The sequence below is a fragment of the Pseudochaenichthys georgianus genome, chromosome 11 (assembly GCF_902827115.2).
Source record: "Pseudochaenichthys georgianus chromosome 11, fPseGeo1.2, whole genome shotgun sequence".
Lineage (NCBI taxonomy): Eukaryota > Metazoa > Chordata > Actinopteri > Perciformes > Channichthyidae > Pseudochaenichthys > Pseudochaenichthys georgianus.
The window spans coordinates 5,393,567-5,414,088 of record NC_047513.1 but is presented as its reverse complement, the minus strand read 5'-3'; the positions used below and the strand labels follow the sequence as shown (position 1 = coordinate 5,414,088).

The 20,522-nt window shown below is 43.7% G+C and overlaps 1 protein-coding gene across 1 annotated transcript in view; it reads right to left on the bottom strand.

The window, feature by feature from the left end:
• The window catches only part of LOC117455073 (protein MTSS 1-like), a 92,319-nt gene that overhangs the window by 18,121 nt on the left and 53,676 nt on the right, over positions 1-20,522 (bottom strand). Inside the window, 1 exon segment of the mRNA XM_034094428.2 lies at positions 2,679-2,763. Within this exon segment, the coding sequence (XP_033950319.1) occupies positions 2,679-2,763 (85 nt within the window).

Sequence of the window (20,522 nt, the reverse complement as noted above, 5' to 3'; positions counted from 1 at the left end):
TGCAAAGGTCCGGAACATCAACATGTCTAAGTTGATTTATGAATTACTGTGATATATATTGAAGTAGCTGTAGCTTTATCAACGTCTGCATGTAATCAACAGCTGACTGCCAATCAAATAAAGAAAGTAACAATTCAAAAACAATAATATTTATTGTCAATTAACATTGAACTATACAGTAAATACTGTGGATATGTGTAATGTTCCTCTCGGGATGCATTTAAAATCAAAATAGGAGAAAATAAATAAAATAGCTTTTGAAAATATGTGCATCTTAAAAGTGCTTAATTTTAGATACATAAAATAAAGTGTAGCAGCAGCTTGAGAGTCCCTTTTTCTTTGTTAACCGTTTCACATCATGACTTAAAAGTTTCAGACGATTATAGAACAATATCAGTCTTTACACATCATAACAATTGAACAGTTTTAAAGTTTCTCTTTCTTTCCCTCTTATATTGCAGTCCCCCACTCACTTTTTTTTAATTCAGTACGAGAATTGAGCTGGAGCTTGTCCTGCCAGGAGTTTAAATCTGGGCTGAAATGGTGTCAGGGCCATTCTCACACACATGCAGGTGCTCATTGGTTAGTCTCGGTTAGCCTGCCCTGGAACCATATTTAGTTTTAATTTTGATCCTGGTGGACTGATCATTTTGGGCTCTGAGACTGCTTATTTGTTGTGACCTCAGTTCTGACTTTGAGAGGGAATGTTTGGTCAAACACTTTGTGTTTTGTCTCATAGTGGCGTTTTGGCACTTTTAAAGAGCGCCACGGTCTCTGAACAAATGAGACACACTGGCTCTGTGCTCCCAGTGGGCAGGATGAACATGAATGAGTCCACTCAGGGTTACAAGCTCTGTTCTCACTGTCCACTTTCCTCTTCTTGGAGAGCGCCATGTGTCAATTATATGTCTCTCCCCGTCTGCCACTAACTCGCCTGTTCACTCTCCTCTCCGCTTCTCTCCCTGTATCGCTAATTATTCTCTTCACTCACTTTCCTCTCCGCTTCTATCTGCCGCTCTCTCGTCTCTTCTTCTGTGTTTCTCTCCCTGTATCGCTAATTATTCTCTTCACTCACTCTCCTCTCCTCTTCTCTCCCTGTATCGCTAATTATTCTCTTCACTCACTGTCCTCTCCTCTTCTCTCTGCCGCGCTCTCATCTCTTCTTCTGTGTTTCTCTCCCTGTATCGCTCACTCGTCTCGTCTTCTGTGTTTCTCTCCCTGTATCGCTCACTCGTCTCTTCTTCTGTGTTTCTCTCCCTGTATCGCTCACTCGTCTCGTCTTCTGTGTTTCTCTCCCTGTATCGCTCACTCGTCTCTTCTTCTGTGTTTCTCTCCCTGTATCGCTCACTCGTCTCTTTCGCCCCCTGTCGGCAGCGGTTAAAATAGAATCGCCTGTCAAAATTGAAATCCCCTATTAATGTATTAATTATAAGTCCGGGTCCGTATAGGTCGGGGTCTGGGTCCGGACCGCGGTCCGCCTGTTGCTGACCCCTGATTTAGGGTTTCACTTTCAATGATATATGATACTTAGAAGACGCCAAGAGTAAACTAATTGGATAAGTCAGAATAGCACAGTGCCCTTTTTAGTAAATATGAAACTACGACTTCTTCAGAAAGTATCAAGTATTTATAAAAGGAATTTGAAAAGGATTTAAGTAAGGTCAGAGGAAATAGCAGCAATTCATTCACCAAAAAAACAAAACAGTTCCACTTCTGAATACAAACCTACGCCCTTGTATCCTAAGAAGGCTTAGCTCTAGAATAATTAATGAACCAAGCCTCACTACAAAAAGATGATGATACTTTAAAACCAGGATCAGACAAAACTTGCCATATGTATGATGAAACTTTGCTGTTAAAAAATGCAGCAACTAAAGATTATTTTAATATTTATTATTGATGAATGTGCCGAAAATGCCAATCAAAGTTTCAGGAGGCAGCTAACGGGGCCAAAGTGTAAAGAGAAGGGTAAAGGGGCGCCAAGTAATTCTGAGCTAACTCCTATCTTTTAGTAAATACATATGTCGATATATTCACACTAGGCTTGTGTAGTTATTGAAATGTCCTTTTTAATGGCAGGAATCATTGAAGTAGGTTTTAGGCTACTGAAATAGGAACAGTTTGACGTCAATCCTAATCTTTAGTGGACACCTTTGTTGTTGGAGACTAGACATGAATACTTGTATTTGTTGCATTGTCCATGTTCTGCTTTTATTTCCAAAGCCTTTCAATAAACCTACAGTGTTGTTGGACATCAGTTCCTGATTACAGCAGCCTTTTTGAGTTTTCCTGTATTTTTGAGGCAAAATAATGTAATTCTTCAAATAATTGAGGCAACCAATTAAATACATATTGCAATAGATCAGAATACTACATTTCAACTATAATGATGAGGTAAGATAGATTTAGAAATTGCACAGGAGGAGAGTGTGATGGTGAATGGAAAGCTAAAGCGGGAGGAAGAGGAGGAGCAGGTTGCCATGGAGAGGGGGGAGGAGATGCTACACCTGTTCACCACACTCACATTTCTCTGCCAGGATGTCAGCCCTCAGGACTCAAGTGTTAATTATTCAAATGTCTTAAATAGAAAGTGTTTCTATCTTTGTATCTCTTTTCTTTGAAAGCAGTGTCTCTGTGTCACAGCATGATAACAGTACCCAGCCCTCAGATGAACTCACATGGAGAACTGGCGCAGTTTGGTCTCGATGCTGCGGTGCCTCATGCACATCCTGGTGAGGGCGGAGCCAATGTCCCGGGTTCCCCCTGGAAACAAGAGGGAGACAATCTGTCACACAAATGTGTCAAACTGTGCCTGCTGCCTTCTGGAAGCTCTTTTTTAATGGGTTAAAAAGCTTAAAAATGAAACTGAGATTGATCAAATTGCACAATTAAAAACATATTTTTGCTTCTATTCTGAAGTCTGAAATCCATGAAGCAAGTTCACTCATTGAGATGAACACGGATAAAGAAGTCATACGGGGGAAACAGCAAGAACAAGTACATATGTAGCCTCGATATGAGTTTTGAGTGCAGCCTCTCTTAGACATGCACACGACTGTACTCACAATTTTACTTTTTCATTTTGTAAAAAAGCAAAAAAGGTTCACTTTTCCCTTAAAGTCACGACTCAATCAGAACACTTGCACCAGAATCACATTAACGTGAAGGCTACAGCCATCAAAGGTCAAAGTTGCCTCCCTAAGAAGTTGTAATAAATGTTTCAGCTAAGTACGCCTTAAAATGATCTGTAAATCTGTTGGACAATACACAAAGTACGGTAAAAAAAAAGGTTGTTTTTGAGGAGAGTCTTTTATTGATAGAATAGAAATATACCCAAACGGAGGGGCCGTTTGCGCGTTCACACGGAGGGTCCGCCATATTGAGGGCTCATCCAAAGCAACGAGTGTGGAGGGGGAGTGGGCTCTCAAGCCCTCAAACAGCGAGTCTGCATCGATGCTGACTTGAGACCGGTCTCTGCCTGACCGGAGTCATGCTGTGTGTGTCCGTCAGGAAACAAGCTGTTAACAAGTAGTTCCAGCAAACATCCACTGATAAACTGCAATGTTAACAACCGCATGATAACCTCATATGTTTTAACTTAGGATCAAACCTGTATTTAGTCTAGAAAAAGGTAAATGTGTGCATTTTATTATAAAGTTGTGTATATTTACAGACTGTTGCAAAAACTAAGAAGCTTATAAACATCAGGTTTAAAACTAAAAGAGCTTTGAAACACAATGAAAGATGTTTGGAGTTTTATTTGAGTTATTCATTTAAACTTTTTGTCTAAGAGATGCTGATTTGAAACCGTTGTTACAGACAGTTACGGCATTTCCTGTTTCTGCCGGAGAGAGGGGAGGCCGTCCCAAAGCTTGCTGCTGTGTTTACTCCATCTGACAGGAGGAGCCTCGTTGAGCTGCGAGTGTGGCTACAGACGGAGTTCACTCCGTCACGGAGGGGTAGGGTCGAGGGAGTGGTTTGGGATTGGGCCTTAATGTTCCTAAAGAGGCCCTATTATGCTTCTATTGTGTTCCCTTTCCTGTAGTGTGTGGTATAGGTTTCTGTGCATGTAAATGGTCTGCAAAGGCTACAGTCCCTGTGTTCCCTCCAGAGGGAGTTTCTCTCCCACACTCCCCCCCCCCCTGCCTGAAACACCTCCATTGAACTCCTTTGTTTACTCCTGTAACATAGTGACATCACTATGTAACACTCCATCTCCTATTGGCTAGTGCTCCAACACATTGTACTTCTTAGGCTAAGGTTCGGGACATCTCTAGGCGGTTAACCAATCCCAATAGAGCTGGCCAGCTAACCAATCAGAGCAGACTGGGCTCTGGTTTCAGACAGAGGGTGAAAAGAGGTGCTGCAGCACAGGGAGACAAATAAAGAGCTTTCTGAACATTAAAGCATGGAGACATGTCCCAGTGGAGAAACTACATACTGATATACACCTGAACATCAGCAGGAGAGGACTCTTTAAAGTAGAGACACTACATACTGATATACACCTGAACATCAGCAGGAGAGGACTCTTTAAAGCAGAGACACTACATACTGATATACACCTGAACATCAGCAGGAGAGGACTCTTTAAAGTAGAGACACTACATACTGATATACACCTGAACATCAGCAGGAGAGGACTCTTTAAAGTAGAGACACTACATACTGATATACACCTGAACATCAGCAGGAGAGGACTCTTTAAAGTAGAGACACTACATACTGATATACACCTGAACATCAGCAGGAGAGGACTCTTTAAAGTAGAGACACTACATACATACTGATATACACCTGAACATCAGCAGGAGAGGACTCTTTAAAGTAGAGACACTACATACTGATATACACCTGAACATCAGCAGGAGAGGACTCTTTAAAGTAGAGACACTACATACATACTGATATACACCTGAACATCAGCAGGAGAGGACTCTTTAAAGTAGAGACACTACATACTGATATACACCTGAACATCAGCAGGAGAGGACTCTTTAAAGTAGAGACACTACATACATACTGATATACACCTGAACATCAGCAGGAGAGGACTCTTTAAAGTAGAGACACTACATACTGATATACACCTGAACATCAGCAGGAGAGGACTCTTTAAAGGAGAGACACTACATACTGATATACACCTGAACATCAGCAGGAGAGGACTCTTTAAAGTAGAGACACTACATACTGATATACACCTGAACATCAGCAGGAGAGGACTCTTTAAAGTAGAGACACTACATACTGATATCCACCTGAACATCAGCAGGAGAGGACTCTTTAAAGCAGAGACACTACATACTGATATACACCTGAACATCAGCAGGAGAGGACTCTTTAAAGTAGAGACACTACATACTGATATACACTTGACCATCAGCAGGAGAGGACTCTTTAAATATGACTCCCTCTAAAATTCTATAACAGAGTGGAGAGAGACTTGTATACAAACTTGATAAACATTATCGTAGTCATTAGTTACAGGAGGAAAGAGGGACAACAAATAAGAGGTTTGATAACTTTAAGTAGAGGTTACAAATTAGGAGGTTCGATTTAGTTTCCAGAACAGCAGCGCTGCAGCTGACAGGGACTTCTAAATGTGTCCCTTGCTAAAGGACACTCCAGCAGGGTGGAGGCAGTGTGAGAGCTCCCGGAGGGGCCAGATGGTCTCCCCCAGACGGAGCACTCCCTCCTGGGGGAAAGTTCACCGGACCTCAGCCTGTCATCCTGGAGGATCAACAGACCCGCCAGAACAAATCTAAAGGGAGGGCATATGATGTTCATGGGAGGGCACACAACACCGTCACGTGCTGCGGGCCTGCGGCACAATATATATCAAACAGCGAGGCCAACAGCATTGCGTAAAGACGCACACTTATCGCAAATACATACACAAATAAAGGGCAACATAGAAACCACTTTGAAACATTGTGTGCGTGGCAGCACAGACAGGTAAATCACGAGCAAGGCACACCGGTTAAGGATGGCAGCTTCCTCATCGTTGCACTCGGAGAGAAATAGAGACGGAGACGATGAACTGCTGTTAGCTCTATTATGGCATTGTGCATGTCGTGAGAGGTGTGTGTTGCCGTGTGGGGAATGCTGTCCATTATTTAGGCCAACTCTGCATCTTTGTGCTGCAGCGTATACTCAAACAGGAAGAGCCTGGCTCAGACATGCTGTGGAGTGAACCGAGTCACCTCTGAGAGGGAGTTGGTTGACAGATAAAAAAAGCTATCATATCAACGACAGCTGACACGTAATAACGGCTCCGTGCCGCTGATCTGCACCAAAGTACTAATTTCCTTATGTGTTTCCTCGCGTATCTCTCTCTCTCTCTCTCCACACACTCTCACATCTAATGTGTTCTTTTGATGCGGCATGTCTTAGCAGTCCTTTATCAGTCTGTAATGCGTGTTTCCAGTCGCAAAAACCTTTGACAGTAAAAGCCGCATCAGATGAAGACGTATTTACTTTAAACTGTCTACAGGGGAAACTAAAGGTCTGCTTTTAACGAACCTTCAAGCCGTGGTCTGTTGTTGTACCGTGCAGCGGCACAAGTGCGCTTCTTTCCTGAAAACAATCTCCCTGGAAAATAATTATATTTTTTTTAAATAATAAAAAACGTGTTTATTGGGGAGGGCAGGGGGATCAAAAACACCTCCAACTCACACTAATGTTTGTGTTAGCATACTTCTGAAGACCTTCATAACTGCATGCAAGGTTCATACAATCCAACCTATACATCCTTATTTTGTATATATTTGGGATTGTGTACTTTTCGTTAACAGTATTTGACGATAGACTTTTTGGATAAAAGTAGATTTTTATGTTTCCGTTTTTCCATGCAAAATTGTCAGAAAATGCTATTTTCAATCACTCAAATATTATATTATTCCCTATTTTATATTAAAGTAAATATCTTTGGATTTTGGACTGACAAAAAAAGACATCGATAGATTTATGCTTGGACTTTGAGAAACTTGAATGGACATGTTTCACTAATGTCTTACACTTTGACCAAACGATTAATACATGAATCTAGAATTTTTTTTGCAGATTAATAGGTTAAGGGAATAATCTTTAGTTACAACCCTATCGGATAGTATTTTTATTTGTATACCAGTGTTTCATATGAATAAATGTATACATACTGAATGACTCTTTAGGGCATGTATGAAGTGTCCTCATAAGTATAGCATGCATGTGAGTGTGTGTCTGGGTGGGGTGGTGAGCACTGCATTGCACCACTGACACCTCTTCCTCTGCTCTTCCCTCTCTCCACATGTCCTCTCCCTCTCCTGCACATCCTCCTCTCACACTTTCCCCCCTCTCTCTTCAGCCTCCCAATAACCTCAAACATGAGCAGCAACTAAGGGCAACCCTTCGTCAGCACAAGGAGCCCATCAGTACAGAGAGATACAATAACACTGTACATGTGGCCAGGATGGTTTGTTTATTGTTGATGAAGATAGACAAGCTGCTGAGAGTGTTTGAATCCTAATCTGACGGACATTGAAAAATAAAGACGTACAGAAAGTCTCTTGAACACTGTCTGGAAACATTTCAGGCATACATGCTCAAGTCAGACATCAAAATCTGTTTGATTGCTGTCTCCAAGGAGATTATATATAGACATTTGTATTGATCGGGATAAACCCCTTGAGATGCACCATCTCGTTTCCAAGGGGGTCCCGACAACAGCAACAACTTACAGACACACATAAACAAAAAGACAAAATGCAAAACATGTATATATATATATATATGGGTTATTGATGGGTGGACCTGGTTTACCGCTTGTGTTCACCATCAATTCAGGTCATTATCGATGGGGCACACATACAAAAAGTTTTGGACAGTTTTTGTTATTGTTCTAGTAAAGTTGCAGACCTGCAGATTTATGGCGCGTTTCCACTGCAGGCCTCGCTCGGTTTGGTTTGGCATTATTAGGCCCGGCTCACTTTAATGCTGCGCTTCCATTACAGTTTAGGAACTGGGATAGTTACTATAGTAACGCAGTGTAGGCGGAGCCGTGACGTCATCTTCAATGAGAGCCCCAGAAAAGCAACACAGCCGTTAGCGGTTAGCACTCAGAGCTCACAGCTCCTCATATCTGTTCAGAAACTAGACAGAAGTTAAACAAGTACAAACCACAGACTGCCTGTGTCATGGCGAATACAGTCGCTGCTTTATTTATGTCTGTAGGCCGTTGTTGTGAGTGTGGACGGTCGGAGCATATACAACGTTAGCTTAGCTGATCTCCATTTAGAAAACACGCATTTTAAAAGGGTTGCTCGCCTGCCGTCTGTCTGCAGACTTGTCAAAGCATTAATTCATGGTTTTTACTAACCGGTATCAGTGTGTTGTTACTTCGGCATCATTTTGAAACATGTATTTCAATTAAATCACGGTACAATATGTTCATCTTGTTGTAGCTGTAGCCCCCTCGCCAGCTATTCTCTCTGTAGTTTAGCATGCTCAGCCCGACTCAGCCTGGTTGTTCCTGGCCCTAGAACCACGATTTAGTCGGGCCAGAAAAACTGTGAAAAAGTAGCCCCGGGCCAAAACTAGGCCAAGTGGAAACGCAACCAAAAACGGGCCCCGCACGGCTCGGCACGCTTAAAGCGAGCTACCCGCTGCAGTGGAAACGCGCCATTAGACTCCGTTTACACGGAAACGAAACGGAGAACGAGCCAAATTCATTCGTAAGTTCCGTTACAGCCTCGTGTGAACGAACGGGCTATACGAAAGAGAAAAGTAGCAGATACAACACGAACCGTCTCCATGTAAACAGGGTCTTAATCTGTGGTAACAATCCAAGCATGTCCTTATACTGAAATCAGTTCTGTTATAGGTCCCTATTGTTGTTATTGGTTCTCAGTTAGTTACATTTGTGCTGCAGTACACGAAACACCAAAAGCTGGTTCGCAATCGGCCAATGGCTCCGAACCTGCCCTGCCTTAACACCTTAAACCTGCATTCATTTGAATGGCCAGTAGAGGGTGATCCAATGGTTGCAGAAAGAAGTCTGAGAAAATGATTGTACTTTTCATCCTATTTAACACCTCAGTGAGTTTTGGGTCTTGCTAGTTTATGGTCTTCTTCGATACAGCATGATGTGCGTTACGTAAGTTATGATCCCTTTTCGATGATAAAGCAGGTATGCTTTAGGGAGAGGCTGTGATGACATGTCACTAACAGGATGGTGTTATCTGTCAGATTAGAACTATTACATTTTGAAGTGCAGTTTCTGTTCATGAAAGTACACTGCAACATTTTAGTCTCTTCAAAAAGTGTTGTTCAGCATTCCGTTGTTCTTAGCTCCACCCTCTTGTAAAACACAAGATGGTGGCGGAAACCGCAAAGCTTCCGGCTTCAGAGCTGTGGTCCACAAACCAATGGTGACATCACTGAGTACGCCATCTTCCAATAGAAAGTCTCTGCTCCGCGTCCTGCATCATGGCGGCTCGTCGCTTGCAGAATCCACCAGACATGTCAAAGTGTTCCTTCAGGGTTCACAGGAACATCCGGGGCTGATATGGAGGGACCTTTCTCACCACTGATGTCTCCTGCTCCAAGCACACTCCTTTCCTCTCCTCCTCCTTCACGCCATCCATCTCCACCATCCTCACTTCACTCTTCTCACACATCATCCTCCTCTTCTCTCTCTCCTTCCCTTAACACTGCCGACCCCTCTCTCTCAGTTCCTCATCTTTTCCCTCCATCTTCCTCCTCTCTTCTCACTTTAGGAGGTGTTACATCCCCTCTTCTCCCTCCCCCTCTCTGCGGCGCTCCTTTGAGAAATAAGATGTTGTTTTTCTGCATCAGTCCAGGCTGACTTCACAAACGGCAGGCGGTCACCCGCAGAGCTCCATTGCGCTTTTAAAGGCTAATATTATTCACAATTGCTATGTTTTTGTTGCTGGTGCCAAGAAACGCTATCTGGAGAACATGTTTCAACAAAGATACATCACATGGTTTCCATTTGTATCACATGTGTCCAACAAAGCCTACCGTGACATCATAGTACATCATCAAAGCAGAACATCAACACAAGACTAAAGACTGACACGTTGCTGAGCACACTTCGCCCCGGTGCGGCTTGGGCAGCTGGAAGCCCGGTTTCTCGACTTTACATGACCCTTTGTGACTGACGTTTTTTCCCTCCAGGAAGTATAAACACATGGTTAACAATGTGAGATGAAGCAGACTTTGTTAGGTTTAGTAAAACATCATGGTTTGGCTAAAATAAGGATGTTTATTTTCCGTTGTATTCTGCCTTTTGGTTTCCCACCAGCCAACAGCAGTCTCCCAGGTCACTGTGTGCTCAGACTGTATTCAGTTCCTTCCTAGATTAACACATAGCTGTACTGCAGTGGCTTCATAGGACACACATTAGCCATTATTACAGTATTGGCCATTCCCAGTTCAAAGGTGCCGTCCTGCCTGCAGCAACATCACGGCAACAGTCGGTGTGGTCAGTAGCAACATGCGTGGAACGCTAAAATGAACACTAGATATATGTGCAATGGTGTATTTCTGCAACTCAAACATAGGCAGTAGGCAGAATATGAAAAGCAATTTGAGACTATAAACGAGAATGTTTGGGTCGCAGCCAAAAGGATTTGAGATGTTTTTCAGATATGGATATCTAAACAATTTCAACAGTTAAAATGACTTTATTGTAACAGCATTGTTAGGTTAGACTTGGATTAACAGACTGTGATGTGTTTTGGCATCAAGACTTCTTCAGGCAATCACATCTTATTTTGTATCATTAAATGTATCATGTACTATTATTATGTTTAGATTCTAAAGAGCCTGGATTTTCAAACGAGTTCAACAGAAATGATGTTTAAAGACGGTAGTAACCCAACAATGGTCCTTTCTGTCTGTGGTGGCTGTGTGCCGGACCCAGCCTCAGGCGGAGAGACCAGGTGCCGGACCCAGCCTCAGGCGGAGAGACCAGAGCTTCAAGTGAGGAACATCCTTTCTGTCTGTGGTGGCTGTGTGCCGGACCCAGCCTCAGGCGGAGAGACCAGAGCTTTAAGTGAGGAACAACGGGAAGATGATCATTTCAACCAAAAGTGCTGAGTAATGGGATCTGCTTTAACATGATGGCATTCCTCCCCGTGCCAACTCGCGGCCTGGACAAGTCTTCACTGACACTGACGCTGCAGTTTCCAGTCGGAATCACAACACAGGGCCCACGCCGATAAGAGCGTCCTTAACGGCAGCATATTAAAGTCATGATTGATTTGAATCATGTTTATTTGAGTGAAGAGAGCAAGTGCAGCAGTTCTCTTTTGTTCCGATGAGATGTGTATGCAGGTATTTGCAGTTTCTCGGTTGCCAACACTACAATTCTACATGAAGCACATTTATTTTAACTGACACTCAAAGAGCAAAACATCGGCTCAGATCTCAAACTCTAAACACGTTCTCAGCTTTTCACACAATTTGCAAATCAACACGGCGCTTTGTGCAAACCTCTGCACACGTCTCTCCACGTGAGACACAGGAGTCTGACATGAAGTCACGTGTGAGCAGGTTTAGAACAATGCATCCCACTCAGAGAGATCCGAAGCAGAGTAGCCATGTGCTGAGATGCACGATGTTATCTTTGAATACAATGTGATTTCTTTCAACAACTCATTTGTATTTCTCTATTTACTGTATTTCTGCATACTCAGCAGTCTTTCTGCAGAACCCTCTCTGTACAGAGCACAGCCCAGAACAGATGAGAGTGCTTTAGAGTATGCTCAGCAGTGTGCAGCTGGGTGGTCAAACCATCTAGTGTTATGAATGAAGTTATATCTGGTGCTAAAGTTTGCATTCGGTAAGTGTTTCTGTAGTTCTGAGGGCAGTTCTTCACTTAGCAGGAGAAGTGAGGTGTTTGCACTTTGGGTGTGTGCTTTTGTGAATTGAGTTTCGTGTTCTGAGAAACTGAGCAAAAAAAAAAAAAGTGTGTTAGCAACCGAGAAAGACTGTCATTATGAAGTGCGCATGCCCTGCCTCGGTTCGTATGGACGTTTTAAAGCAACATTATCTTCACTTATAGCACCTCCATTCAACAGGAACGGAAGACTGATCAAAACATTTGATCACAAAACAAAGTAAGAGCTGAACTCAACACTTCTCTGGCTGCATGTCCTGCTCACATCCGGGTGAATGAGGCGAAGCTGGTCTGGTTACCAAACTAAAGCAACACAAGCTAACTGCCACGCCGCGGAACACGGCAGGGACAGTTCTCTCGGCAAGCTAGCATGTTCAATTAAAAGTACAAGTTCATGCAATTGAATCAATTCCTGTACAACCCAGTAGCGTCCAGAGGAATGCATCGTACGTGCTAATGTTCCTGGGCCTTCACTTTGACCGGCAAATAACACATTGGATTCAAATCACCCGATTTAATAACCTTTTGCATCGCTTTTTAATAAAGCAGCTTCAATGGGTGTGTCGAGAAATCAACCAAAGGAAACCTATGTGTGAAACGAAGAATGACTATAACAAAGTAAAACAATCAAATGGGTAAAACATGAAGATAGACCAAATGAATGGAAAATGATATTGATCAAAATGCTGAAATAGAGATATAACACTTTTTGTTTAAAGAAAACTGACTAGCTGTGTATTAATACACACTAAATATTGTGATAAGTTTCCAACAAACGGCTAGTTATTGTTCAAGCTAATAAATCAGTCCAGAAAGTTAAGAAGTAAATGTCTGGCACAATTTATGTTCTTTCTGTCATGCAATCATTAAACCCCCCATCCTGGTGTCCGCAGAGTTCTGTTCCTGCAGGGTCAGTCGGTCAATTATATCCTGCTCAATTCAGCTGATTGACTGAGTGTGTGTGTGTGTGTGTGTGTGTGTGTGTGTGTGTGTGTGTGTGTGTGTGTGTGTGTGTGTGTGTGTGTGTGTGTGTGTGTGTGCGAGTGTGTGACCCACTTCAGGGGACAGAGCAGTGTCTCCGTCCCCTGCAGCTGCAGACTGAAGGCCTGAGGCTCCACAGCAGCTCATCTGCATGCAGCACTGACCTGTTCAGACCCTGACAGGAAGTCCTGATCAGCACCAGGCAGAACCGTGTCTGAATGCACTTGTGATCCCTATATCTCTGCGTAACAACGTTTCTAGTGATGTCTGTTGTGTCTCTATGTTCATTTGACTTTGGGTAACAGACATTTTCCCTTAAGCTAATTTGTTCTAAATCACATCAACAATTCTTTGTCTAAAATGTGTGAGTGCTTCTATGTTTGCACTTCTATAGACTTGCAGTGCCTTGGGATTGACTTGGAGCTCAGTCTCAAAGGAGTCAGAATGATACACTATGCTATATAGCATTAGCAAGGACGCATTGATATACACAGACTTTGAAGGCAGATTCTCAAAGGTGTCCCTTGATATGGAATGGGAATGATTTCATTGGCTTTTGAAATATTGCAGAAAATAAATTCTTTGGCAAACAGATACTTACACCTTTTGTTCCACATATGAAAACCACTTTTATAATAGTTGGGAGAAGAATGCAATCCCAAAAGTAAACATGTAACGTTAGGCTACTCTAAGAGCTTAGAGTTGACTTGACTTCAGTCTCACTCCACTCCTTCAGATTCATTTCTTACTTTCAAACTTTGACATCCACTGTCCTTAAAGATAACATTTATCAGATTTACGTGAGAGTCTAAGTATTGAAGAATGTCCTTAATGCTCAGCATACTATTCTGCTGCTGCATCACGAGAGTAAAGGTTGAACTACAGTTCAGAACAGTTTGAGCAGGGCAGCACATATGATCCACACAGAGACTGAAGGTAAAGGCCGCACAGAGTACCCTGACCGATGTTCACTCACTGTGGAGTGGATCCACAGATATCCACAGTGTGACAGCGCAGGGTGTTGAACTTTACAGAGAACACTCGTGACCTGGAATCTAAAGCGTCACCCTCCATAGGACCCACCGAGACATGAACTCAGCCGTCACATCCCCACAGGAGCCGCTCCAATCAAACTCCGCTGGAACTGGGCTGAGAAACCGGAGCAGCGACACACACACACACACACACACACACACACACACACACACACACACACACACACACACACACACACACACACACACACACACACACACACACACACACACACACACACACACACACACACACACACACACACACACACACACACACACACACACACACACACACACACACACACACACACACACACACACACACACACACACACACACACACACACACACACACACACACACACACACACACACACACACACACACACACACACACACACACACACACACACACACACACAGTGGCCCAGCAGGGCAGGCAGTGAAGCACTGTCCTGTAGTATCGGACTAGATTTCTCGCCATGTTGCTGCAGGAATGTTACGACTGGAGAGCTATTTTTGAGAACTGGAGCATGAGGAAAGGGAGGACGAAGCTGAAGGAGGAAAGGGAGGACGAAGCTGAAGGAGGAAAGGGAGGACGAAGCTGAAGGAGGAAAGGGAGGACGAAGCTGAAGGAGGAGCAGAGGACGGAGGAAGGGATGGAAACAGGCAGAAGAAGACGAGAGGCCAGACGATGAAGAAAACAGGGAAACATTAGTCAAAAACTTTATTTTGTTTACATTTTACATCACATGTCACATGTTAGACGCTTTTATCCAAAGCGACTCACACACTCAATACTGAGGGCGATCCCCACGGGAGCACTTTGGGTGAAGTGTCTCAGGGACACAACGATATGCTGACAGCAGTGGGGTTCGAACCTGTGCTCCCCTGATCTGAACACCAACGCACCAGACCACTGCGCCACACGCCTCCTACATTCTTGCTGTTACAGAGGTCACTGCATGTACTGTCACTCAAACAGTGAGGGGGGGGGGGATTTGGTTCTGTCATGTGTAATATTGCGCAATTGATGCCTTATTAAGTTGCCTTGTAGAAAAGTTATACAAACATTTGAATTTATGCCATACGTTAACAGACGTAGTCCGTTATGGCAGATACGGCTTTTAGGAAACACTTGATTTAGCATTTATTTATCTTATTAATATTCAATAAACTGAAAAGTAGCTGCTACTGTTACACCGCAGAGGTTAGGAAAGAAAGATAGATAGATGGATTTTGATTGGCTGTCGTTATTTATTCCGTCTTTAATTGAGGTGACACTTATATCCAACGTGACTTACAATAAATACAGTCTCAGGACAACAAGGAGAATGCAGATATATTTGCTTCAAACAAGCACAACCGTTGTAAGAGCAAACGTGTATCCAACAACAACAATGCACTCTGCCTTCTACTTGATGGAAACAACTTGTAAACACATGTTTAGTTCTCATTCTGAGTGTGGACGGCTCATTATTATTAAATGTACCTTTCTGAGCTCTAATGTTGTGATTACATCTCACTGTGACCTCATTGAAATCAGCTCACAAAAACATGTAGAGTCATGATGTCACAGCTTGCCTGTAGTCTGATTGGCTGAACAGCCTTCACAGGTAACGGTCAAACAGCTGCATAGTGTTTCCTGGTGGTTGCATCAGCATCTCTCTTCCTCTCATGTAGCACAAGGTCACTTCCCCACTTCAATACGATGTGCATGTCAACAAGCAGAGGAAGTGTCGCTGCCGTCTATCTCTCAGTGCCGAGGCTCCACGTACCGAGTTACAGCTCATTAGCCACACGTCACAGAGGTCACGTTGAGCTGCTCTGGAGAGACTGCACGCCACCTTCTCTTTCACAGGAACTACTTCTCACAGAAAGACTTCCTCAGGCATCTTTACCACCCTGTATTCATCAGACTCAGTGTACAGCTTGTTTATGTACTAAAACCTGCAGGGGGAAAGTACCACTGCTAAACCAACCAACCAACCAACCAACCAACCAACCAACCAACCAACCAACCAACCAACCAACCAACCAACCAGCCAGCCAACCAACCAACCAACCAACCAACCAACCAACCAACCAACCAACCAACCAGCCAACCAACCAGCCAACCAACCAACCAGCCAACCAACCAACCAACCAACCAACCAACCAACCAGCCAGCCAACCAACCAGCCAACCAACCAGATTTGTCAACCATTTTCGAATATTGCCGAAAATAGGATCTTTGGCAAACTCTAGTTATGATACTTGCACCATTGGTTTAGCAGGAGAGTCTCCACATATTAACACTTTGCTTTGGTGGGCGGCAAACCAAAAACATTTCCAAAGAAACGCCCTGCAATGCAAATAAAGAAACACAAAACACATGGAAATGAATAAACACATTCACCAACTTGACGAAACATGAGCAGCGCTTACTTGAAGCACTGCACAAACAAAAGGCTGCAAATACAAAACACACCTTTCGTCCACCATATTATGCATTAAGCACAAATGTAACACTAGGCTAAAACCTATACACCACTGGTGCATGGCTGTGCTTCAACACCGCTAAGCTAAAGGCGGCTAATCTTCACCTAGCCGCCTTTAGTCACTGGTTAGTAACTGCTGTTTTTATGACAGAAGCTTCAGCCATTCACGAGTGGGCTATTTACTGACGTATTTTATGTCGCAGAACAAAACATGAAACTCTTGTCCTCATGCTATCTCATTTCCTGGTTTTAGGACTCATTCTCGTGACATCTTAATCCGCTTCTTGTGTTTTGTTTCGGATATCCCATCAGTTCACCCTGGAGAACTATATTATGGCCCTCACTCACATGCCGGCTAATATGTTTGCATCATTCACAAAGCCCTTTGACACCGATAGGAGTCAGCTTCGGTTCATGCTGTACCCTCTCAGCAGTGAGATTTAGGAGACGCAGCAGCAGGACCCTGTTTGCCCTGGGTTTCACCTCTCAGGCTACATAACCACTTTCAAACATGTACAGTGTTTCCAGGGCGTGGCAGACTCCAGAATATGTGATAAAAGGGAAGTTTACTACAAAAATAATAATAAAGGGTAAAAAACAATTAACAAAAATATAATAACATATGGGTCAAAAAGTAAAAGCGCAACTTCAAAAATGTATCAAAGCAGACGATATCACAAACAATTAAAGACTTCCATTTCCTATTAATGGTAGTTGTATAAGTCTGAAAATTGTCTGCAAGCACAAGTGAGGTGCAAAAAACTATATGTATCATTACTAAGATGTTTGGGTAGACTGGTTATTTCTGTAGAGGACGAGAACCAATTTCACTGAATACAGGAAATAAGATTCACTTATCCATTTCTGTTGGATATTAAAAGGTCCAGCCTCTCTAAAAAATTCAAAATCTTGTTGGCATTCTCCTTTAAGTGGGTACGGTGTAAGGTGGGAGTTTTTAGCAAGGAGTAAACAGAATTCCTCACAGGGCTTAGGGTCCTGGAATACCACACACGGAACAGGGGGGGGGGGGTCCAGAGATGCCAGGCAGTGCAGCCTGCAGTCTTAGAATGCCTTCTGCAGGGGTGTGTGTGTGTGTGTGTGTGTGTGTGTGTGTGTGTGTGTGTGTGTGTGTGTGTGTGTGTGTGTGTGTGTGTGTGTGTGGGAGGGGGTACAGTCTTAGGATTCTTTTAAAAAGGCATTCTGGACATGTCTCCCCTCTCTCATTACGTCCTGAAGTTAGACCCATGTATCAGTTTGCTGCTGCTTGGATTGTACCATCACGTATCAGATAGTCGCATCATTTATAATTTAGTGGAATGAACTTTTAGGATGACTTGTTTTACAACACGGCAATGTGTGAATTACAGTTTGATTTCAGGGCCTATGCTTCTGTTTCACACTGCAGACACGTGACCTTTGACCAGTGTGGGTCCAGCGGTGGTTTGGTGCGTTTTGTTGACCTGTAACGGTTATAGCTGGTGTCCCGCTGGGAGTGTATGTGTTGTCATGGACAGTGATAACTGTCAATCATCAGCAGGGAAACAGCTGCTGCGCTGTCAGCGGCTTTGCCCTCCACTCAGGAAGCTGCTGCAGATTCAAACACAGTTGCAACTTGCAAGGATACATTATTTTTGGGAATATTACATATATTTTCACTGTGTAACCTTCAACAAGTGAGACTAAGAATGGCTGCTAAATGGTAATTGACTGCATTTATATATCCCTGTACGTCTTTACAACTCCTATAGCGCCTAGCATATGCAAGTCATCATTCATCCACTACCTTCTACCATGAATGGTGCCGCATGCTGAAGGAACCTCACATGCACACATCGCTAGCCATGCCACCAGGAGCAATTTGGGGTTACGATGGACATGTTGGCTGCTGCTGGGACAAAACCAAAGACTTTACGATTATTAGATACAGTGGGATTTAAAAAAATGCATTTTAATTGGTGTCCATACCTTTGTTACTACTCATCCCATTGTAAAAATGATGAGTAGAAAAGGTTGACTCCAAACAACTATTATTTACCAACAACAAACTAAACTACAGTTTATTTTATAAATAGTCATTATTCAGCTGATTTAAACATTTTAAAAAAATCAGATAAGATGATGACGCATACACAAGGTAAGGTCTAAAATGTACTTATTTTGCAAGTGTTAAAGGTCCCATGTCATGCTTTTCCGGTTATCACCCGTCCCTGTGTGTTATGTAGCTTTTTGTGCATGTGAACGGTCTGCAGAGTCACAAACCCTCAAAGTACACTCTGTAGCGAGTAGAACTCCAACACAGAGAAGACCTGTCTGCTGCCCCAGAACGCCTCGTTGGACATTTCTCTTTTTAATGTTTTTCTTCCTGAGTATAGTGACGTAACCATGCCCAGGTCCAAATGGACCAATCCGTGGAGCTCCTCACACACACACACTCACCCAGCCTTATCTTTTCTCAGCTGTGGCTCCGCGGATTTCTCTGCCTGCACTGAGCCCGAGCACACACACTCACAGCCTGGCTGTTAAGGTCCTTACACACCAAACTGACACCAAAGAACACGTCCCGATGGAACGTTGCCTGCGTCTTGGCCCGTACGAGTTGCACGTACGAGTTGCACGTGCGCATGCATGAGTGGCAATAACTCTCCTTACCAGCCGGCGGCGGTAGTGTGTATTCCTTATTCAAAAGAGGCAACAACCGGAAGACAGACTGCGTGATAACCGAGAGAAGAAGAACAGACAGTGTGATATAAACAAACAACAAATAGTGTGTGCGTTCCATTTTCACTCTACAACGAGAAGCTCACGGGGCTTTCCCGAACCTGTGTCGAGAGCTGGAGGTAAATGAATTCTCAGATTTGCCTTCTTAATAGTTTGTTTGGGTCCCTCACTTCCATTTCGCTTCTCATGCACTGATTCGCTAGCTGAACAGCCAATCAGAGTGATTTATTTGGCCGACGGCCTTTAGCCGACAGCCTCCCGATTCAACATGTCGAATCGGCGGCGGAAGGTGTCAGCACGGCCTAAAACACACGACGGGGCGGGACACACTAAGACACACCAATCTGAGTAGGACGACACCACGCTCATCGACGGCCCGACATCTATCGACGGCCGAAATCGGCTTGGTGTGTAAGGGACTTTAGTTCAGGTGAGTTTCGCGGTGTCTCGCTGTCTCGCAGACCCCACTCAGCAACCAAGAACGACCCCAGTAATCCAGCTCACACTGTCCGCTCCTCGCAGCAGCGAGCCCCCCAACGTCCCCCCAACACGGCACCCAGACCCCACGCAGCATTCTCATCTGTTTGTCATTACTGGTGTCACTTTCTGGTTGCTAACAAACGCCATTGTAACACATAATCACTGATGTTCCGCTGTAACGGTGGTGGACTCATCAGAACAGAGTGGGCGAGCTGACCAATCAGAGCACAGTGGGCTCATAGGAAGGGAGGGCAGGAGCTCCAACAAGCCGTTTAGGACAGAGAGTGAATACACATACTATACAGAGATGCTGTGAGAAACCAATGTGAGTTTGGAACATTGAACAATGTAAATCTATTCTAGTAGACCTCACAATGGAATTAGGATCAGTAGAAATGGCCATGACATGGGCCCTTTAACGTGTTATAAACTGTATTTTAACTGTAGTTATACATACTACAGTTCAGAAGCACTCGTCTACTGATCCCTCCTGTAATTCGTTAAGGTTTCTGGGAAGTTATATCTTCTACTGTGGCAGCTGAGAAAACCACACACACACACACACACACACACACACACACACACACACACACACACACACACACACACACACACACACACACACACACACACACACACACACACACACACACACACACACACACACACACACACACACACACACACACACACACACTTTAATCTCAATACTTAAAACAAAGTGTCCGTCGGTACCGTCCGCAGCCTTGACGAGTTTCAGCCAACACACACACGCTTTGAACTGAGACTGAAACAAAGCGAGCGCTTGATTTGTTTGACCCGAGCTGCTGCCAGGCCCCCGAGCGAAACCACAGCTCTTATTTCACCGCTAATCTGTAGTCTGAAAACGTTGGCAAACTGACTGTGTACACCCCCTGCCCT